At 38.3% G+C, this 19,533-nt stretch overlaps 1 protein-coding gene across 1 annotated transcript in view; it reads right to left on the reverse strand.

Annotated features, from left to right (window-relative positions):
* Positions 1–19,533, reverse strand: part of RBFOX1 (RNA binding fox-1 homolog 1) — a 1,303,251-nt gene that overhangs the window by 1,259,618 nt on the left and 24,100 nt on the right. The window contains exon 2 of the mRNA XM_086472917.1: positions 15,619–15,632. Within this exon, the coding sequence (XP_086329043.1) occupies positions 15,619–15,632 (14 nt within the window). The remainder of the gene's footprint in view (positions 1–15,618; positions 15,633–19,533) is intronic.

The following is a 19,533-nucleotide window of genomic DNA, read 5'->3' on the forward strand; positions in this document are numbered from 1 at the left end:
TATTTCCCCAGTCCAACTGCCATTCACCTTTACAGCTACAGGTGTGAATCAACATGTTGCCAAATCAAGATAAACCAGACAAATGCCAAAGGCGGTTTGGGTAATACCTGCAGAGAATACTCTGTCTACTAACTTTAATGCTGGAAGTACCTCTCAGTAAGGCTAGAAAGTGCAGCCCAGTGCAGCTCAGCCCACGCAATTTAATTTTCATTCCAAAATGCAAAAGAGGTGGTTTGACTCCAGACAGATGCAAATTTGTGGCTGCAAGTCCCAGGTTCACAATGCATTTCATTCTAGCAAGGGTGACTCATAACATATTGAAAAATCTATTTTCATATTGTTGACACCACCTTCCCTTTTTTCCAACATTAGCTTTAACTCAGTTTTGTAAAAATCTTTAAGTCAAAACCATTTTGAATTCAAGCCAACGGTAGAGACTTGCCATACTTTGTATTGTTGCAGTGCTTGCAAGCAGGAACAGCTGCCTAATGCAATTCACACACAAAGAAAAAGCTGGTGCGTCCCCAGGAAGTAACCATGTAATAGTAGAAAAATGAAAACAAACGACTAGGAGAACATCAGGGAATAGTGAGCCGACTCGACTATGAGTACAACATCAGCATAGGAATTGCTGCAAGAAACCTTGTTACCTCAAGTTGATCTCCTCAGACCACAGGGCACTCATTTTGAGGATCTTATCTTGAAGGTTACCCAGGCTGGGTTTAGACAGTTTTCAGAGGGAGCGGTTGAAGGATGGGGAAGGTAGTGTGAGCCTAAATAAAAGCAAATTTATTTTCTTTGCAAGTGTACTATTGACACTATTGACAATGTACATAAACTAGCAGACATGAGGATGGTGAAAAAAGATACATTTTAATTTTATTGGACTATGATGATCTCCAGAGAAGGAGAAAAAGCTTGTGATGTTACAGCATAACCACATGCTAGTGTGCAGCTAGTATGCTAGTACTGCCAGAGACAGAAATCTTTTTTCCTTGTGACATTTGCAGGGATGTCACATGGCCCAGTCTTTGCACTCTGAGATGTCAAGGCTCAAAGACATTTCATAGTGTTTACCAGAGGCATTAAAAAAAAAAGTAAATAACCTCTTAAGCATTTACAGTTGCCCTAAGGCCCAGCCTGTCAGTCAACAAACCATTTTAATAAGAGTCCCTGCACTGTTTGAAGACATATATAAAGCCTGCAGCATTTGCCATCAAAATTAGGAATCTCCATGGCAAGACTCTTCCTCCCCACCAGTGCTCCATGCAGATGCATGTATGCAACTGCACACAGTAATGGAAAAATCTCAACATAGAATCATAGAACGTATTGGGTTGGACGGGATCTCTAAAGGACATCTAGTCCAACCCCCCAACAATAAGCAGGGACATCTCTAACTAGGTCAGGTTCCTCAGAGCCCCATCAAACTTGACCTTGACTGTCTCCAGGGATGAGCCTTCCACTTTCTTGCTGACAATTTCTTTCAGTAAAATAACTTGAAAAGGTTTGGAAAGGGCTTTGCAGGCACTTCAGTCTGCAAGTCTGCTGCCCCTCTCTATGGTTTATGATCTCAAATACATCAATAGTGTGAAAGCATTCCAGTGATATATTACTAATACATCATTAGTGTATTGTCACCTTAGTGATGAATTGCATGAGCACATTGCTAAAGTGCTGTCCCTCTGAAGACATATTATATAAAACCAATTTCCTTTGACTTTTTTTTTTTTAAGGACTTAAGGTGCACATTCACAAGCTTATTTCTCAGTTGTTCTGATCCCTGTCTAGTACTTTACCCTGCACTATTAGATATATGAAACAATGAAATCACTATAAAGCATTATTCCACAACTTGAAGAAATGACTGAGCAGGTGAAAATCTGTGAAGCCACTCCACCCTCACCCCCCCAAACAAAACCCCAAAGAGCAACAAAAAGCAGAATTACAACATATTAAAGCAACTGCTGTCAAGGTACAGAATAAAGGTTGCTTGAATACAAAACAAAAGTCAGACAGTATGAATTTAGCATGGATAAATTGTTCCCAGCTATCTCATCCAACAAAAAACTTTAAACCATACTGCAGATTCCCCTTTTTTACTGCCTGTTTCACAGCAAGGGGAAGAATGGTAGTTAGTCATGAGTAATGCTGGTTTTGAACGATTTCTATAACTACCAGACACTTGTCCACTTTCTATATTGCGCACCTTGTATCTCCGCATCACTTTGTGAAGAAGTAGATATCATTATTAACACTCATATAAAACAAAAAGAAAGGAACAGAAAGGTCAGCTAATTTATTGAGATCTTCTGACAGCTGAGAGTAGGAGTAAGGTCTCCTAAAGTCTCTTGCCCACAGCTATCGAGACCATTCCTCAGATCTTAAGTGCTATTTGATGCCATAGAAGGTATTTGACACTGATACCATTTTCCATGCATCATAAGAAACTCCTCAATACCTCGTAGCTCTGATGTCACTTCTTTGAAGCACAGTCCTCTGCCATGACACTTAGGGCACACTCTTTGCCCTTCTAAATTGGCACAAACAGTTACTTAAGATTCAATTCTACCTTGGTTTGATTTACATGGTTTTGTGTTGGCTTTATTGTTTGTTTATAATATACTTTCCAGTGCCACTTCCAAGCAGAACTTGCACTCTGAAGAGTAGTGAGGATAACTCTGCCTTCACATCACCACCTCTTCTTCCTTGTTTTACATTTCCCACCCTTCCCTCGAACTCCCAAGTGCTATTTTTTCCAAGTGATTATATATGTAGGATGTACAGAAAAGTGGGTGCTCTCCATAAACATTTCTGCTAGCCTACTTTCTTGAGCAACACCACACCCTAGCTTACAGAGAGATGGAAATAATAATAAAATTATTTTGCCGTCAGAAAAATATAGCAATAGCTGCTCTAATTTATCTCCTTGATTTGACACAGGTCTCTTTCAAGGCAATAACTCTCCCTATGTCAATCTAGAGATAAGGGAGATTACAGTTTCAAAAGCTGTGCTTTCCTTTTCCTTAAAAGCTAATTGTCCATCTGCCTTCCAAACAGATTAAGAAGCTACTTCAGCTAGCAAGAGTCATGTGTTCAACTTAAGACACCAAGTCTTAAAGGAATGAAGAACAGGATATGAGAACAAAACAAAGTCTAAAGCCGGCTGCAGGATGAGGAATTAATGGCCAAATCTGTCTTAACCCCCTAAAAATTATATCAGCTCTGACCCTGCATCCTTTGGCCTAAAGGAAGAGTGGATAAGATGGGTTTTATATTCTTAATATCAATGTTCGGTAATATTTGTTAAAGTAACCCATTTGGGATGTAAGATGAAGCAAATACTGAACTAGTAGAAGTGAGCATGAAAAACATCAGTCCCTAATGCCTGAGACTGAGGGGGTCAAAGGATCTGCATAAAAAAGCTGGTTCATCACCTGAACATCCCAGAAAAGACAATGACAATCAAATGTAAATGAATTCAAATCCACTCAGTCATAGTTTACCACCATCATTTGGTCCTAACTCAGTAAAGAATTTATTTAAGCAGTCGGGTAACTTACCTCCTATTTACAAACTCACCTACGTGCACTTCTGTGGTATTTTGGCTCTTGACTAATTCAGAGGAATGGCCCATTTCAGGAAAAAATAAAATCACTATCAAACCAAACAAAAGAAGCAACTCTGAAAGCCTGGTGAGAAACAGAGGGGGAAAAAAACTTGAGACTATCTTCAAACCTGCTAAAAGCAGCATTAAAAGACAAAAAGCTGTACTGCAAAGAGAAGAAGCAAAGCACTTAGAAACACTATATTTATTCTGGCCAGAACACAACCTCTTTTCTTCTTTGCCAAGTCTCCTGCTTACATCAGACATCGAATTTTCCAAATATAGCCTAGCAACTATTGATGGCTTTATTTTTTTTTATACCTAAGATTAAAGACTGTCAGGGCCCATTTGAGAGCGCTTCCAAAAAAGTCTAGAATTTCCCTTTCACCAGACCTTATATCTCTAGTGTCCACTTCTTGGATACTCTGGCAAAAACAAATGGATGCCCACATGCAGCAGCACATGCTAGAAAATGCTTCTAGAAAGATCCCAATACATTAGATATATTCTCCCAGACTTTTATTTGTGATCCTTTTCAGATACTAAATAGATCACATTATATTCTGTGAAGGATTTAAGTATATGAAGAAAGCTGAGTAAGGACCCACCAGTAGAGGCTTCCAACTCAAGCAGCATCTTCCGTTCCCCATCAGTAAGATACACCACTCTCTAAGTCAATACATTCTTCTGAAGGTTCACACTCAAAACAGACATTTGCAACAGAAATTTGTTAGAAGAGAAAAATCGACCTATTTGGCCATATTTAGTTTAGCTGTAGTTTTCAAATCAAGTTTGGGCATTGACTTTAAAAGCTCACTTAAACAGCATTCAATTTTCTCAAAATCATGAAAGATAAAAGCGCATTCTATTACATCATAAACTGACCTTTCATTCTGGAGACAGTTAAAACAAAAAAGGCAACAGGATTGAAATATGCAGCACTTGGGTCAGCACTACATCATGTTGCATATTTGTGTGTCTCTATGTGTGAGGAAAGATGGGAGAGGAGGGAAAGGACAGGAAACTGATATCTGTTTTCAAGTTTCAGCCTGCAGTGTTGCCAAGTGCGCTACTAACCAGAATTTTTAAGCAAGGTGCTCAATTAAAGAAATCCTGAATTTGTCACCTATGGGTTCACTTGCTGTATTCCAGAATTCAATGGCAACTGAACAAGTATATAAGGTACATCTGTTCTACAAATAGATAACAACCCTGATCTTACAATGAATCACATATACCACCACATGATGCTGAGGAATATTTCGTTAAGCAAAATCATATTAGAAAACAGTAAGATAACCATGGCTTCTGAACGCGGCATATATTAGTTGCAACAGTAGCTCTTGTATAGGAGGGTTATATTGATCATTTAAAACTTGTTTACTTAGTCTAAGTAAATGAGAGTTTTAGATACATCTACGATAATTCAATAAATTCCATTTTCAATAATTAGTGTTTACTTAGCACACAGTACAGTATATGTCTAATTATATATAGATTTCCAAATCTCATTTCAAGGCAATACTAACATTGAAAGGACTGCCAACGCCTTTTTTTGTCCAATTTTGATTTTGATACCAATTTCTCTCAACTTTTGCAACACTTAGCAAAATTGCCTTTTTTTTTTTTCTACATCTTAATGTCATACTCAAGCCCTAGGGTTTTCCTGTCTGCACTCTCTTCGTTCCCACAGATAAACTAACATAAGGTATTTGTTTAACTTGATTGCTAATATTCCCAAGCCATAGACTTGAAGGTTTTATACAGTTCCATATAGGCTTCATCATACCATGAGCATCAATGAAAGCCAGGACAAGGCCAACAGGGCAAAAATTAAAACAGGCACCAATTATGATAAGAACATGCTGAGGCCATGATCCCACAATTACAAATGCCAGTGCTGTGCACTACTGAATCACTTACCAGTATAGATCTGATCTGAGTCAGTCGTATTATCCAGACAGTATGGCAAGAATTTATGCAAAATGATAAACACAGTCTCTCGACAAAAACTTCTTGATGTGACATTGATGAGATAATCTGCCTTAAACCTTACAGGTACAAACTTAGACCATTGTGGGGGTTTGTTTGTTCATTTATATTAAAACAAATTCAAACAGTGATTCAAAGCTGAACCAGCATTCTCCCTCAGAAGACTACAGAATTTTTATTCCATTAATACGACCTAAAGCCAGATTTATTATAATGGCTGAGCGTAGCTGTTAAGTTCATTCCGATTCAGCAAAGGTACTAACATTTGCTGAGCTCAGAATAAACCAAACTTTGCACTTCTGAAGCACCTTCAGTCCAGAGACATGGAAGCACATTACTAGCATTATTAATCCTCTAGAAAGGACAAAACATTCATCCCCCTTCAGCAGCTGGATGAGCTTACACAGCAAGTCAGCAGTAGACACACAGCAGTCCTGCTCTGCAGCGTGTACCTGCTGCTGAACTGTTGACTTCAACACAATTACTGTGAATTCACATCAGTGTGATTCTAGCCGGTCTTGATCACTGCCTTCTGGCAGGTTTTTAAGCAATTAAAATTAATGACATGCAGATACCTACAAAAAATGTAGCAAAAAAAAGTTCTAGAAAACGCACAGCAGAACTCATGTCTGATCAGTGTAAGCCCCTGACCTCTAACCTTACATCACAGGCCTACCCTTCCTTCCTCCACCCCCAAAAAACTTGAGTTTTGTCCTAGTAAAACACTGTTCATATTGACCTATGCTATACAGGTTTTTGCTTTTGACAGTGCTATAACAACATGTATATGCTTTAATTGCCTTTTTTGTTTGATCACCATCACTCCCTTCTCCTCTGCTCTCAGGAGAGTTAAAGCACATATAAACCACCTAAAGTTTCATCTATCCTATTCCAGAGGCAAAAGGTAGAGTCACACTGTGCTGATTTGAATTGTAGGTGATTCCAAGTTGTGACAGTCAGAATGTGCTGCAACCATGGCTGAGGCAAAGCTAGCTAGCTCACATCTTGTTCTGCATTAATGTTCTCAGGTCACCCACAAAAACCTCCCACATGTCAGTGCATTGTAACCAAGGGACTTACAAGCTTAGACAAGCACTAGAGCAAAGAACCCACTGACTCATTTCACTGGACTGACATACCCTTAGAAACCCTGCTGACTGGTTCTTACTACTTTTTTTTACCAGTGTTCTCAGAGTCGCAGGTAATGGTGACTTACTGATGTGCATGATGAAAGAAACTTTCATGAAAAGCCTTTGATCTACATTTCTATACATCTCTAATGACTAACATCTGAACTACACTCATCTGTATACCAGTTGATGTAGTTTTGTCAATTAGTGTTGTGCAGGTGCCAGCTGAAATCATATAAATCTAGGGTACTATAAAAGGGAATATTTCCTTATTTAATTTCTCCTTTGTTCTGAATGTGGGGTTGGTTTTTTGTTGTTGTTTTTTTTTTAAATAAAAAGACCCTCTTTTGTTCATGATCTGACGGCTACAGCATTCAAAGCCCAATCCTAGGCCCTTAACAAGTGGCTTCAATAAGATCACTCCTCTTTGCAAAGATTGCAGGACTGAGCCCTGATTTTTTTTTTCCCCTCAAAACACTGCAAGCATCCGCCTCACACTACCTATGTCTTACCCAGTGAGATTACAGAGAATGTGTCAAACAGGAAAGAGAAACCAGACTTAAGTACAAATAACTATACTGGACATTTTCCAGCAATTGCTATTATTCAGAATAAAAGCACCTATTCTAAAGTGGAATTAGATGATCTAAAGTAAGGCAGTATCTTTGCTGAATAAGAGCCCTAACATATGTTCAAGAGCTACCATAAATGATGTCCCCACATGTGCAGGCCTCTACTACACAACGAAACAATGCATAGATGCCGATAATAACATATTTTGATGAGGAACAAAACTAGGCTCTTACATTTGTAATTATTGAGGAACACATGCAGAGCTGACTGATGAGAAGCCTGAAGCTGACATATTAGCCAAAATTACCTGGACTCATCAGAGTCAATTTAATCACAGCTGCTAGCAAACAGGAGATAGGACCAAGCTGAACCTAAAAGGCAATCCCTAAGAAAGCCCTGTCCAACCCACCTGGGAAATACGACACTCCACTACTGCAACACTGGGAGCACTTCAGAAAGCGAATTAAACCTTGCCACAGCTTTGTATGCCAGAAACACTTTCAGGGATATTATTTCATTCATAAGTGAGATGATAGCACAAACTCCCAGTCATCAGGGACTGAACACCTCTGATGTTCCCCTCAACTCCTCTCTACATACCAGAAAGGGCTATGTCTTCTTCAGAAGAATTAAGCTGTGCATTTCTGGAAGTTAACAGTTTTGACCAGTTTGAGTACACACTAGAGGAGATTCCCTGGATAATCACTTATTTATTCTGTCAATTTATTCAAAATATTTCTCACTCAAAAACAACATATAGAAATGTGATTTTGAAAAATACAGGTTTAGATGTCTTCATACACTCAGGGAAGCTATTCTCCTTCATGCTACGTGAATTACTCTTAATAATGTTAATAGTTAAACTCAAATTTGCAAACACCCTTTGAGAATACACCCCAATAAACATATTTCTTTATAAATCTAAATGCATCTAAATGCTAAAATGAAAGACTTCTGAAAAGACTGCCCATGAAGTCTTGCCTTATATTATAAAATGAGATGTTAAAATGATGTTTAGCATCTTCATATGTCAAAAAGCAAGCAGTAGCTCTGCATATCAAATAAAGCATGTTGATAACAAGGTAAAATTTTGTTAAGCACATCAAGCCAAGCCGATCCATGACATACATTTGCTTTGTAATCTTCAGCCTTTGAGAGCACTTTTTTTCCCCCCACTTCCAGCTCTGATACAGACAGATGCATTGACTCATTGTTTGGGGCATGTTTCTTGTGGATAATTTCATATAGTGGAGGTGGAATGAGATCGTTTAACTTCTGGCCCGAAAACAGCAGTAATTCTAAAGCAACATTTTTTTATTTCTTCAAACAACTACTTATCACTGATTTACTTTCTCCTAAATGTAAAAAGGTACAATTTACACTGAGGTTTGTTCTGTGAGAGCAAAAAAAAAGACATTTCCTTGGAAAAACAACATTTGAAAAGAACTGGAGTTACTAACATGGTTTGATGCTTTTTGCCAACAGTGGTTCATTTACAAAGAATAAAAACGAGGTTTAAAAAACAAGTGGCATGGCAGAACTATATTGGATCGCACAAGTTTAGGGAAAAATCCAGTGTTTTTCCCATGTACGACTGTAGAGAACATGAGAATACTTCAAGTCCACTAATCCAGTAGATTGTCATTTGCAAGAGCTTAATCCCTACAGATATCAATGGAGCTATGGTCTGCATTCAGCTTAGAAAAACTCAGCAACTTCTTCATACTCGTTGGGGCAGCTTAGCTCCGGACAAACAGGTAGGCATGTGTTTGGAGGAAGAAATTGTGTCTCAAGTAGAAGAGAAAAGCTAACAGATGTAGTGGAAGCACACAAGCAGCAAAGTATTCATGCAAAAAATGTGAAATCCAAAGGATGAATCAAGATTCCCAGAGGCAGAACTATGGAAGAAGGGGCAGTTGCAAGGCCAGTCTCCCCAGGAAACCTCTGAAAGAATTCATATCAGGTTTGACTCGTGAAAAGTCAGCTTTGCTTCACCCACTGTTCCAGTGGCTTTTTAGAGCAATATGAGGCTGTAGAAGAAATCAGTTTCTCACTGCACACTGTGGCTAGTCCACAGAGCAGAAAATATTCTTCACACTGCAAATACTCTTTCCCCTATATGAAGCACAGCAGACATATCTGCCTTCTGTGATTTGTCTCAGCAAAGAAAGAGCTTTCTAATAGCTCTCACTTATTTATCCACCAGCAGAAGACCATCCACACTTTGCCAGATACAAGAAGCAGTCACATGAGAGTCAGGCTAAGAGCTTTGGTGCTTTTCTTATCCACCTTTGCTACGGGCCAGCATGCAATTTTGCATTATTGCTTTGGAAAAATGTATCTTGAGTGTGCAGACATTTTTTCCTATACAAATACTTGAGTTGTAGTAGCTGAGAGTTTCAATCGAAATGAAAGACAGTGCACAGAAGAATAGCAGATATTGGAAATTGTTTCAAGTCTCAGGGCAGTCAACGATGACAACCCAGAAGCTCTCAGTATATCTAAAAGATGGAAAGATTTTTAAAGTATAAAGACGTAAATAAAATGAGTGGGACAATCTAGTGAGATTCCTTTGACTTTCTGAGCCAAAGAACATGAAGAGCATGTTTCAAAAATTAATCTTCTAATTTTTCTCTAAGGTTTGCTACGCAAGCACAGATGAAAAACTACTGGGAAACAGAAAATAAACTGGATTTGACAATCAGGATACAAGTTTCTAATAAGTTACAGGCAGTCCCATCCTAAACACAGTGAACTCTAAAATGCCTTAGAACTCGAGTTCAGATGTTAACCACACAAAATACGGTATTTAAGTACTGCAGGCTCAGTGGAAATTTAACATTAATTGAAAAGAGTTAGGAATCAAGAGTGTTCCAGAAATATAACATGGAAAGTATATTTAAAGAACCAGAGGATAAACACATAGTAGAATGTGAAGAAACAATAGTCTCAACAGTAACGTCATAGACCTATAGAGCTAACCAAGCTGCAGTAGTACCAGACTTACGAAGGAAAGCAGCTGGAAGACACTCTGACTTGTTAGCATTTGCTATACATCTCCCTGTAAGTCCCTGCTACCTCTAGCAGCAGAAGGTATATGAAGAATTTTGCCTTTGCCCTCTTTGAGCCCACAGTATTCGCAACATCTGTCTTACATAGGAAAAGATGGAATTACTGAATTACATTTGGAAATCATTGCATACAGATACCAGGTCTCCTCTATAGTCTCCTTTACACTCCCAGAAGCAATAAATCCCTAATTTATTTACAAATAAAGAACAGGGCAATCAGTCCTTTCCTTATTTTTCATTTTCAATGTCTTTGCATTTACTGATTCCAGAGAAGCCAGAATCAGAAGGCAAAAAACCCCACAGATATGTTTTCCTGTGTTATTTCTAGCTGACTCAGAAATAAGAACTACAATTCAAAACACAAGAGCCTGTTGTTAGAAGATTTTCACTTCACAGCCTCAAATTCAGACATCTCAGGTGAGACTGCTAACTGAGTTAACCCAAAAACGCTAACAGCAGGACAACTCACAGCTTCTTGTTGTCTAATGTTATCCTGTTGCCTATATACTTTGATTACTGTCTGTCTACCAGCATGCAATTCTTGCAAAAATTATCTTAGGACTGCGACCCTGCTTTGTAGAAGAGCAGCACCTCAATACAAGACAAACTTTGAGGTGCTGGAGAGAGTGCAGAGAAGGCCAACAAAGCTGGTGAAAGGCCTGGAGAATAAGTCACATGAAGAGTGGCTGAGGGAACTGAGGCTATTTAGTTCTAAGAAAAGGAGGCTGAGGGGAGACCTTGTTGCTCTCTACAGCTACCTGAGAGGACATTGTAGAGAGGCAGGTGCTGGACTCTTCTCACAGGCAATTAATGATAGAACAAGAGGACACGGACTCAAGCTGCACCAGGGTAGGTTTAGGCTTGACATTAGGAAACATTTTTTCTCTGAAAGGCATTGGAACAGGCTGCCCAGGGAGGTGGTTGAGTCACCGTCCCTTAATGTGTTTAAAGGCCGTTTAGATGTGGTGCTTGGAGATACGGTTTAGGGGTGTGATTGGTAGAGTGGGGTTGATGGTTGGACACTATGATCTCGAAGGTCTTTTCCAACCTGAATGATCCTATGCTTCTAAGGCAGAGGCAGTCACATGAGCTTCTGCAAGTCACTGGCTGATAATTTGGCCCTAGAAACCCAAGACAGAAATTTAAGCTTTATGCTGTAAATGTGCAAGAGAGAAGACTCCAGCAGAAAAATGGGCCAAATTTGCTAAAAGTTTTTTCTATTCCTCCAGCATCTGTAATTCCAATAAAAACCAGTAATTACAGAAATTTAAGGCAACTAAATAATTTAATAAGGAGGAAAAAAATCCCAACAAATAGGCTCTTACAGCACAAGGTTTTGAATGGATGAGCGTACTTTCTTAAAGAACACAAGTTACTAAGGGAGACTTCACTAACAGGAGACTAACAGTTGTACCAGTGTACATGTTCCAGTGTCTCCCGGTGCCTTCTGGTGTGTTTTGAGGTTGAGGCTCAGAAAGTAACCTATGGAGACAAAAATATCAGCAGCTGCAGGTGACCCAGTAACTTAATCATTAGATATGATGCTCCAAATACAGAAAACCCACAAAACATTACAATAAGAATATTGTATTAGAGTGCAGTTCTTTCTTCCAAATTTCAACACATAATACTTATTTATAAAACACTGCAGCACATTGACAATAGCTGGATTTAAATATATTTTCTAAATATCTTGAGTCATAAATTACTAAATTCTGAATATTGCTAATAACATATATATATACTCCATTTATTCCTTCAGATGTAAGTATTTAAGCACTAACCACAGGGAGTGGGAACCTGTGTTGGGATTAGGATTTTGTTTTAAACAACAAAAGCCAGCATTGAAAACTGATAATGCCATGATCTTTACAGCACTCCCAAACCAGATGTAGGCTTTGGTAAGCTATTGCCTTCTGCAAACAATCTGGTCGATGACCTTTGGACAAGGAACTGAATGTGCTCTGGAGGGTACACTGCTCCCACTACAGGGACCTGCATTCACTGATTTCTGTTAGTATCGTACTGAATGACGAATAATCTTTAAACGAGAACATTCAAAATTAGGTAGTTCTGAGACAGTAAATCTCAGCCTGCTTAAACAACCTGCTACATTTTTCTCTGCAAGAGCCCCATAGTTCAAATGATCAATGGCTCTATCATTATGATCAAATAGCATCATAATGATACAGAAGCACAGCACACCTGTTATTGATAGCAGGGTTGGAACCTCATTTACCAGCTTTAATGTATTTACATCACTGTCCAACATGGACTAATCAATGTGAAGAACACTAAAATTATAGCTACAGTCAAGTCCTGGACATGCTTCGCCTGTGCATTGAACAGTGGAGTCAGAGAGCCCCCAGTAGGCTGGAAACATAGCCTTATTTTGCTTAAAAAGCCTTAGGGTGCTATACAATATGGCAAATATCAATTTAAATCTACGTTTACAGAAATTCTTAACAGCTGCAGACTGTAGCATGATTTTTTTTTTTCTCATCCATCTACAGTGCACTGGAAACACAGCCTTGGGAAATCATCATAGGTTAAAGTAACTGAGATAAGATAGAAGTGATTTTCAGACAAAACAGATATATTCACTTCCCTCAGATAAATTAACATTACTTCTGACTAGTCATAAGTTATGAAAACAGTGTACCCCGCCAAGATGGCATCCTTCTCACATCAGGCTTATCTCGTAGAAAAGGTTTGCATCTACAAATGCACTGAAATTGTCTTTGAAACTCTAAGTCTTCACTGGAAAGTCAGTAACCTGCTAGGGAGCTTTAAAGGTAGGACCTGAATCTTTAAGTGTAAGATAGTTCTGTACAAAATTTATATTACTTCTGTACTGTACTAAACTATATGTTTTTATTTGCTCATTGCATTATGTAGCCAAGATTGTAAGCAAAGTTCTCTAAATCTATATTGTGGCCATCTGGTTTCTCTGGGACAGATTCCTGGAATCATCTCGGTTTCTGGCTGTTGCAGGTCACCACTCTACCAATAACTATTTTTGTCTCTTGTACAATGCTAAAGAACTACTAAAGGCTCAAAAGAGCATCAGCCTGCAGACTTGAATTCCAACATTACTTACTATTTCCAGATGAATGCAACAGTTGTGCTAAAAGAATAAAGATCATGAGTTTTAAGGAAGAGTTCCCACTGCAATGTCAGATACTTTTCAGGACAGGCAAATCCTCAGTCAGCAGTACTTTGCGACTTCACTGGCACTTCTATTTTATTAACTTCTTTTCATGCCCCATAACAGAATGAGTTCAAGAACCATGTTCACGGTAGTATGGAGCATGACCAGATAGCGAAACGTTTAATAACTGTGTAGTTGTAATGGCATCTCAGCATGGTACTATTAAAAAAAACCAAAAAAACAACAACAAAAAAACCCAACCACACACACACCAGTCTGGTTACCTTTGAGTTAAAGGCCCTGTATACACACACACTTTCCTTCCTTTCCCTGGAACAAAATCACCCTACACAAAAGTTGTTCATTTTGTCCTGTCTATGGTAAACAAATTAGGAAAGTAGGAAAAAAAAAATAAATCACCCACTCCCCATCTTCTGTTCTCTTTACTCTGAAGGCTCAGGCAATATGTTGATGGAGATGACTTCTACAAATAGAAAATCTCCCCTAAGACACTATTTTTCCCTTCATATTTTCATGTTCGCTCAGACTGTTGAAAATTAAGACTGTAGGGCTGAGAAACAGATGATGCTAGTTTTAAATCATAAGGCTTCGAAAAAGACACTTCAAGGTAACAGGAGCATCTGCTACTCCTCACACAGGAGTGCAACAACTTCAAAGCCTAAATGACAGCAGTACACGTCATTTGTACTGGCATTTTCATTCACCCTCCCTTGTTAATATCGCAATTTTGGCCAATCATATAGGCAGGATGTTTTATGTTCTTTTCAAAAGTTACAAAAAACAGAGATGTAGCCTAGGGGATAAGAGAGATACAAAACCTCCCTTCCAAAAGCACAGATTCTGATGGGCAGGAGAATTGAAATAAAGCTTCACAGCAACTGTGACAAGGTAAAACTTCACCTGCCTTCTCATACACCAGTTATTCTTGAGAAGTTTTCAGTTGCCTTCTCAATAACAAAGTATTGCTAGGGCAGTATTTAGCATAGTATCTTCTCGGCATTTCTTACATTGAAAATCAAAGAGAACTTACTAATAGTATCTAGATTGAAAAAAACTGGAAACATGTTAAAGATGATCTGCTGCATCTGTTGGCAAAGCCTTTTGCAGTGCTGTGTATTTTTATCCCTGAAGACATCAGTGAACAGGTTCGGAATAAATAAGAACAAAAGCTTCTTTTTACTTTCCTCACTTTCAGGGTCAAGAAATGGAATTATTTTTTCTTTAGCTTTACAAATTCTTGTATCTTAAGCATCTAACAAAACACAAATATGCATGTTGTGACTCAAATACATCATATATTTTCAGAAGTTTACCTATGTTAACGTTTTCCGCAAAACCGAAGAGTTAAGAGGACTCCATTTTAAAAACCAAGATAGAAAAAACCTGCAAGCATCATCAACAGAAAATCTTCAAACAGCTAACCATCTACCGGCCCCACCTCCCATTCACATCAATGACTATTCCAAATATGTTCTTTGACTTCTCATTTTCCAGTATTTTTTTTTGTTTATATCACAGAGCATGTTAATGCAGGTGAGTCTTGCCTTTCTCCTTTATTCAATATTCATCTTTAGCATTCTTAAGTGCAAGAACTTTTAGTAGCTATATATTTCTTCAAGATCCAGCCGTGTGTTAGACCAGTTCTACAAGCCTGCATAGCATTGAACAAAATATTCAGCATTTCTTCTACAGATTCTCTCCAATTACATTCCATACTGTTCTTTCCGTAGCTGTTTTCAGAAAGATAGCTTGCACTCACATTTGAGAAATACGTGCAATACTGTAGACTTGAAAAAACAGACTGATAGATATAAAAAGCAGCTAATCACCTGAAAGAAACATTGTAAATGACTCTCTGAAGAGATTTTACTGATTTTATCAAAGTAAGTGATCTAGTGCACAGAAGAAAAACAAAACCAAATCATTCTTTCTCTCCCCCCCCTTCAAGTTTCACAACATAATATTAGCTATCACCTCTGTAACTAAGGGAAGGAATATGCAAGAGATATACAGTTTCTGAACTTGTACAAACCTTCCTGTTGATTTTAAATCTCCGAATAAACGCACTCCTACAGCTGAGGGTCCTTCTTACCAGGCATATGGTAAACCTTAAAAACAACATCTTTAGAAATGACTGAATTGTGGAAGTGCACCTCGTTGTTGGTTCAGAGAATCAGGAATTCATTAAATGCGGTGGCCTACTCATCATAACAAAGGTTTTATACTTTGCCTTACACAAGCATTTATCCTGAATCCAATTTAGAGGGTTTGCAATCTATAACTCTGCCATCAGCGTCATGTTTTCGCTGGTTTCTTTATTTCATTTTGCTTTCTTGTCTAAAACCCATCCACTGAAAAAAAAATCTCAACTCTTTATGACTTTTTTTTTATTTAGTCATTCCATTATTGTGTAGATAAATAATAAATTCGTCTGACGATTTAGACAGAAAAACTACAGAATTTTTACCTGCACGTACCACAGAGAATATCTCTGATCAAGGTTTATAAGCAAAGACCTCTTCCTAGGGATGCATGCCAGCTTCTTAAAGAAAAATCGATACGTTCTGGGAAGCAGCATCTGGAGGATTAGCTTTTTGATTTAACAAAGCATCGCTCACTCAGGGACTTAGGTCTGTTTGAAGCTTGCAGATCTTAAATCACACTTCAAATTTAAGAGTGAGCTTAACTGTTTCCCTAAATACAAGTCCTAGGGAAGCGTTCTGGCATTTGTAACCCAGGAAAATATTGTCACAAGAGTTGATACTCTTCAGAAAATCCAGATCCAGCTAAACTAATTAGTCTTTCCACACAACACAGAATTATTTCAGAGTAAAGAAGCTCATAGAACTAAAATATTCACTTGCACTAACAGCATTAATGTGCTTGGTTAACAGAAGGTCATTTGTTAATATTGAAATAGCCAGTGTTTTCTTTCCAGTGGTTTCAGTGCCTCCTTGTGCTTTATCATACTTTCCGAAGGCATCTGCAGGACTGTCTGTCCCTTTTCTTTCCAGAAGGGCATCAACTTGGTGTAGTGCTGGGGAAGTATAAAAAGCAACAAAATTATGTAATGTCTACTGAAACTTTGGTGTTTAAATTCCCTTCCACCAGGGCTGTCAAAAAAAGCAATTTTTATTGAGCTTTGGAATCCAATAAAACCAACACTGCAAAGGCTCTGGGACTGCCTTAAGTAATAATGTATGTATGACTGAGAAGTCAGTTTTTACACTATATAGGCTAAGAGGTTTTTTCTTGTTAATCTAGATTTTAACTCATCTTTTCTTCAGGCAAGAACTTCATTAAAAGATTGTTACCTAATTAGAAATCAAAACCTTGTCTTACCGTCAATAGCAATAAGGCGTTCAAATATGTTTGAAGATCTGGAGCAAATTGACTTGGGAGTGCAAAATCGGCTACTTTCCACTGAGAATTAAAACATATCAAGATTACTTTTGAAAGGGTGGCTGAAGTTCATAAATCATTTAGATTTTATGTATTTATTCTACAAGTGAAACACAAAATATATTATCGCTAACTGCTAGCTTAAAAACCAACTATTTTATCTCCTTTCACCAAATACAACAAGTGACATATCGGTTTTGAATATTCCCTTTATAGAGGGTCTAAATTTATGGAGATGACTGAATAGCTTACAACTACTTGTATCACCCTGTAGCTGATGAAACACAGCACCTCACCCGTGCTCTGCGGCAAGAATGTTGTAATAATTGGGCTGTTTCCTGCTGACCCATGAAATACTTTTGCTACAAACATTATGTAATCAACTCTTATTCTTATGAGTACCCCCCTAAAAGAGGCCCCATTCCTCTGCCATGCATAGCAAACAGCACTGAAAAAAGGTCATGGTAGGAATTTATCAAAAAGACCAAAAAAAATTCACCTTATTTCCTCAGCATCAACATTTTCTAAAAGAAAAAAATGAAAAAATAATGTAATTGACAGCTTTTTGAGCAATTCCCAATTAATTTTTTTTAATATCTTCTCCACTACAACACCATACTGACTGATTACCTGGGAGGAATGAAACAGGGAACTGTCTTCCATTGAACAGTTACTGAAGTTTAGAGAAGTTCGTCTCAGGAAAAAAATCCCTCCCCTGAAGGAAGGCACAGCCTGTAACACCATCCCCACTCTCTCACACTGTCCTCCTCAACCATGATCTATTAACTTGACTCTGGTGGCTACAAACAACTTCTGCGGTTGCCCTCTACAGACGTTTTTGCTTCATCTCACTACAGTGCCTCTACATTACAGTATTTCAGAAATTTTGTCCATAAGGCCATTCAAATTCTATGCTGACTCCAAATTGCTTCTTCGAAAATGTACAACATAGAAAGCCCCAAGTTATGGAACAAAAGTAAAGAGGTCAAGGAGTGACGATCAAATGTTCATAGCCTTGACACATGGGTGTCCCCACTCCAGATTTGGAAGCGAGGTACTTTAATTTCTCTTCTTTAGCAAAAAACTGCATCAGTACAGCTCGGACTCTTGAAGAAGTGCCTGTGGAAACTAGGAAGACTCCTCCCTCAAAAGCCAGCATGGGTAAATGAGCCTTAGCAGCAGCAGCCAATAAAGATCTATAAAAATAAAGGAAGAAAAATCAATGCCAGCCTCCATACCAGCAGAGGAAAGATGAGGAGCAGAGAGAGTCTGTAACCTCCCTGCAGCTGAACTAAAAGAAGAAAAACGCATTTCCAAGCCTTTACATTCGAGCAGTATGTGCAGAGCACTACTCTCATATGGTCTTTTGTCAGCATAACAAGTCTTCACCTCAGCTTGTGTAAGTGGCAGTTTATGAAAATATTTTGCCGTACAGGCTCACATATCCATACAGACGCTGATTTTGCTCACATCAGCCTCATCCATGGATATCTAACAGAATTCCTGCATTGACAATTCTGACCATTCAGTAAAAGGGAATAACTTAAAATCTCTGTAGTCATTCATGACATATAGTCAACATTTCATTTTGCTTTTACTCTTTTTTTCTTTTTCCTGAAGCATGACTTTTTGATTTTTTCCAGAGAAACGATCCACCAACAACACAGGCTATTGGTCACAAGCTAAGTCACAGCAAAGAGCATGTGTTTCACACCTACCCCCGATTCCATTCTACTAGATTTTTTCCAGGACCATGCAGACCGAAAAGCACTTTCGGATACTGTAATTCAGGAGGGAATTATAAGAAGCAGCATGCAGCACTAGACAAATTTAAAGGGACATTAATTCTGATCTTAGCAAGCCCAGTCTTATGACAGTTTTGACTTTTGGAGAAGTATGCAGGTGTGCTGCTTTCTGAGCCTGTAGCTTGGTCATTACTGAATACATCTTAATAAAACAAGTCTACCAGAGGCAAACACTACCTCTCTCTTCGCTGAGCTAATTGGGAGGTGATAAACTCAAGCTATTATCACAATGTTTGAGCTTGTACTAATTACATTGCTTCATACTAAGAAAGTTATAACAGGAGAGCCAAAGAAGCAATTCTTAAGAATAGTGTCTTGAGCTGAAAATGGAATTTCAAGAATAAACAAGAGACTCCAGTGCCCCTTTCTTGTCCAGGATAGGGAAGAGCCAGGCTCAGACTTTTTTCCAGCCTGCCACAAGTTCAATTATTTATCTGATGTGTGACAATTCCAGCACAAAGAAGAATTGACTTGCAATAGCTAACTTGTGGCATTGCTTGGCATAAAGATACATTCAAGTACCTGATAGGAATTAAATAAAGCACATACCAAACTTGGACTTCTTACTCTTCAAATGCAAGTCCTAGTTACTGACTACTCTGAAGCACACCTATCTTTATCTGGCTTTTATTTAGGAGGAATATTGGAAATAAGGTTCCACTACATTCCCAAAACAAATCTGGAAACTTAGCATTTATTAACAATTGTTTCTAGGCATCTTAAATTTCTAGGAACTCTACAGCCTTAAATCAGAAGACTTGGGGAAACTGGGATGGAGGCA

This window comes from Leptosomus discolor, chromosome 14, assembly GCF_034619465.1.
Source record: "Leptosomus discolor isolate bLepDis1 chromosome 14, bLepDis1.hap2, whole genome shotgun sequence".
Classification (NCBI taxonomy): domain Eukaryota; kingdom Metazoa; phylum Chordata; class Aves; order Leptosomiformes; family Leptosomidae; genus Leptosomus; species Leptosomus discolor.